At 51.0% G+C, this 3,565-nt stretch overlaps 1 protein-coding gene across 1 annotated transcript; it reads right to left on the bottom strand.

The window, feature by feature from the left end:
• Window positions 1–341: 341 nt before the first annotated feature.
• FGF4 (fibroblast growth factor 4) lies at window positions 342–3,481 on the bottom strand. Its single transcript, XM_010563685.1, has 3 exons — window positions 3,178–3,481; window positions 2,262–2,365; window positions 342–518 (listed from the first exon to the last, which is right to left on the bottom strand). Exons 1-3 carry the CDS (start codon window positions 3,479–3,481, stop codon window positions 342–344), a joined length of 585 nt encoding a protein of 194 aa, XP_010561987.1.
• Between the last annotated feature and the right edge of the window lie 84 nt (window positions 3,482–3,565).

Here is a 3,565-nt window from a genome sequence, read left to right as displayed (position 1 = left end):
TGTAGGAATTGAATTTCACCTGGTTGAGGACACAGAGTAGCAGCACACTTGTGATAACTTAGAAATTAATTAAATAAACCACAAAGCAGAAGTCTTCTACTGTTGCACCATGAAATGAAATACCTTGGGTTGGAGGTTTGTTTTGTTTTCAGAAATTAAAAAAAAAAATAATTGGGACTATAAATAAATTTTGTGGCAATATATACAGATTTAAATAATTAACTTAAATATCTTACACCTACTCTTGCATAAAACTCTCCAGTAAAAGTGCACCATGTTTCTTTTCCCCAAACATGTTCTGCGTCTTCCCCTGTGCTGAGGTAGGTCTGAAGGGAGATGTCTCAGATTCTAGGAAGAAAATGTGTCACTGTCATTGTGGGAGATACTTTATTGCCTTTCTTTGTTCTTCCATTTTTGCTCAGGGCTATGTACATCCCGGGATAAATCCTGGATTCGTAAGCATTGTAGTTGTTTGGCAGGAGAATCTCTTTGAATTTGCACTCGTCATTGAAATGGGTCTGAAATGAAAAGGAAATAAGAGGGAAGGAATTTTAAACATCAGGTGTGGAAATATTCTTGCTACCAGGTGTAGAAGGTGTGCTGCGGAGAAATGTGCAGCTGCCCCCCCCCCAGTAATCTTTTGAAGTGGTCATCCAAACGAAGCTTCAAACAGGACTCAGGAGTCAGAGGATCATTAAGGATGCTGTGTCCAGGCCAGGCATGTACACCTAAAGGCATGAAGGACGCCCGTAGCTATGTCTGCACTCTTGAGGGAGAGCGGAACATTTTAACAGAGCTGCAGCGGGGTAAGGCCCAAGCCCAATTCTGCTGCCCTGCTCATCTAAATTGCTCAGTGGTTGTCCTACCAGCAATAAATGGCCTGAGAGGCTTCAGAAAAATCTGAATGCTGGCACTTTCTCATGTCGCTTGAGGAGAAAGAGGTGTTTTAAAGACACTCAGTGTGGACAGTATTTTCTGCTTCTTTAGTTTTAAAATCGAAGGAAGGTTTTGGATAACTTATGTTAACGGATCAGGAAAACAGAGCTGACAAAAGGCACCCTTCCAGTGAAGAGGTTTCATTTGCAAGGAAGTACAAACAGGGACAGGTGTCACAAGTGTGTTATCTAGAGAGTAACAAATGAACTCATCTCTTATTATTGGGCAAAATGTAGGGGTTTGTAAGAGAGGTCTCAGCCTGCCAAGCTGAACAGTGCACTGCGAATTACTTTATCCAGAACACCAAAGCAGCAGTCTTCCTAAGAAATGATGCAAAGGGAGCACTTGCACTTTGGTAACTGATTCTGCCTGGCTTTTATGTAAGTCAAAATCCTCTGTAACAGGACTGATGCCCTGGAAAATAATTCTGGATGCTTCATGTCTTCACATGAAAATGCCCTAGTTAACTTTGATGTACTTTGGCTCTTCCTCAGCCCAAGTTTCTTCAAAGCGTACTTGAGAAACATGAAATAGAAAAGCCATGGGTAAGGAAGGAGACCCAGGAACATGGGTTTGAAATGATGCTGATCACAGTAACTTATATGGAGGTGAACTCAAAAACAGGAGGACAGCTCAACATGGGCAAAGGCATGCACTGTTATTGTCTACCTTGAGTATATTTTATAAGATGCCTCTATCTTTTCCAAAGATTCAATGTAAAAAAAAAAGATCTGTGTTGTCTCCTAATTGATCTGCCTTCTTATAAATAGAAGTCCAAATCCTGAGGGTGCTGAACTGTCATGGTAACAGACTCTCTCATCAAGAGCATTAACAGAGAGTGATCAATAGGTATGTGACAGGCACTGATTCGTCACATCATAAAGGGTCATTTGCGGGGGGCCTGGCTGATCACAAGTTCAAGTGCCTGCTAAGAGATGGAGTGAGCGATTGCCATACCTGCTTAAGGCTGTTTGTACTTAAATACAAGAAAGATATGGGCTGAGGCTAGCTTGAGGTCTTGCTACACACATGACTACTCTGTTGATCTATGTGGTAGGCAAGATGGGTAGCCATGGTTGGGTGACTACAGGTTTTGTGGGGGAACCAAGGAAGTATAATGCGAAAGATTGGGTTTTACTTCAAAAGCTCAGTAAGCGGCATACGTGGGCAGCACACTTTCTGTTGGCAAGGCAGCAAGAGCTGCTCTGTGTTGCCTGACCCAGGAGGGGCAAGGATGGGGCTTGGGCAGCGTCTAGCATCATGCACAACTCTCACCCCAGCTGACCATGGTCCCCTCCCCAGGCACACAATCAGTGGCTACTTACAGATCCATAGAGTTTGCCTTTGCTATTCATGGCCACGAAGAGTCCACTTCTAACACCAAATATGCTCACCACTCCTCTTTCCACCGGGGAGATTTCCAGCAGACCTACAGAGGAGACACAGGAATCAGGGGAACAAAGGGCCGTGCCCTGAAGGAGTGTGTAGTGTCAGTGCTGCGCTCACCCAAAGGCTCCCATCCCATGTGGTGTGGATCCCCATGCCCCAGCCCTGCTGTGGGTGGCCACAGAACCCAGCCTCATGCTCCACATGCTGCCCCATGCCCCATGCTGGGACCTCTCTTCTTTTAGCTAAGTATCTATTTTTACTTCGCCCCAGGCATCCTCCTGTGTAGATGAGGTTAAAATAAGCCAGAGTGTGCTTGAGGCGAATGAAACATTTGTCATCACGCAGCTTATATCCCCCCTCCAGGATCTTATTGTTTCAGTTGGATATCAGAGTCATGGGGCCACGGGGTTAAGTCCCCAGCAGATGCTTTTCAAGTTTGGGGGAGAGCCGGGCTCTCCCCAGCCCCTGCTCAGAGTGGGCGGCCCACGGGACTGCGGACCCTCCAGATGTTGAGGCAACCCCGACACCTGATGCCTGCCGGCGGCAAGGGGACGGTACGGCGCTGAGCGGTGCCCATGAGCTCCGTCGGAGCGGCCGATGAGCTCCGCCGCCGCCCCTCTACCCGGGGCGCCCGTCGCCCTCGCGGGAGCCGAGGCGGGCAGCACCGCGGTGCCGTGGGCGGGCGGACTTTTTAGGGGAGATAGAGGTCTTCCGTGCGCCCACCCTCCCTTTGGCGCATACCGCTCTCCGGGGCAGGTAAGTCGCTCCGCACCCGCGGAACCGCCCCCCAGGGCGGTTCCGCGGGTGCGGAGCGGCTCCCCTGCCCCACCGCGGGGGTCGTGGCCGGCTTACTGTATCGATTCTCGCTGTGGATCCCGTCGATTCGGCCGTCGGGCAGGACCTGGATGTGGAAACCGATGCCCACGTTGCAGTAGAGGCGCCGCAACCGTTTGATCCCCAGGAGGTAGTCGCCGTCGCGGGCGGCATCGCGGCGCTCGGCCGGGAGGCGAGCGACGGAGCGGGCGAAAAGAGCCGCGTCCCAGCGGCGCTGGCGGGGTCCGGCGGGGAGGCGACCCGGGGGGGGCCGGCCGCGGACCGCCCCCGGCCAGAGTAACCCCAGGAACAGCGCCGGTAGCAACGCCGCGGGGAGAGGCATCCCGGCTAAGGGAGCGTAGCCACGGGCCGGTGGCCGGTCGTTCCGAAAATACGCTCGCCCCCCCAGCTCCCACTTTATACTGAG

Source organism: Haliaeetus leucocephalus, unplaced genomic scaffold (genome assembly GCF_000737465.1).
Source record: "Haliaeetus leucocephalus isolate CR32 unplaced genomic scaffold, Haliaeetus_leucocephalus-4.0 Scaffold173, whole genome shotgun sequence".
NCBI lineage: Eukaryota > Metazoa > Chordata > Aves > Accipitriformes > Accipitridae > Haliaeetus > Haliaeetus leucocephalus.
The sequence above is the reverse complement of the archived record's forward strand: the minus strand, read 5'-3'. Positions and strand labels throughout refer to the sequence as shown.

Excerpts from the sequence above, each read along its gene's own strand:
- FGF4 (XM_010563685.1), bottom strand. The coding sequence starts at position 3,481 with ATGCCTCTCCCCGCGGCGTTGCTACCGGCGCTGTTCCTGGGGTTACTC. Across the intron at positions 2,366-3,177 it reads CCACAGCGAGAATCGATACA|GTCTGCTGGAAATCTCCCCG; the intron begins GTAAGCCGGCCA and ends TCTCCTCTGTAG. Across the intron at positions 519-2,261 it reads AAGGCAAACTCTATGGATCT|ACCCATTTCAATGACGAGTG; the intron begins GTAAGTAGCCAC and ends TTTTCATTTCAG.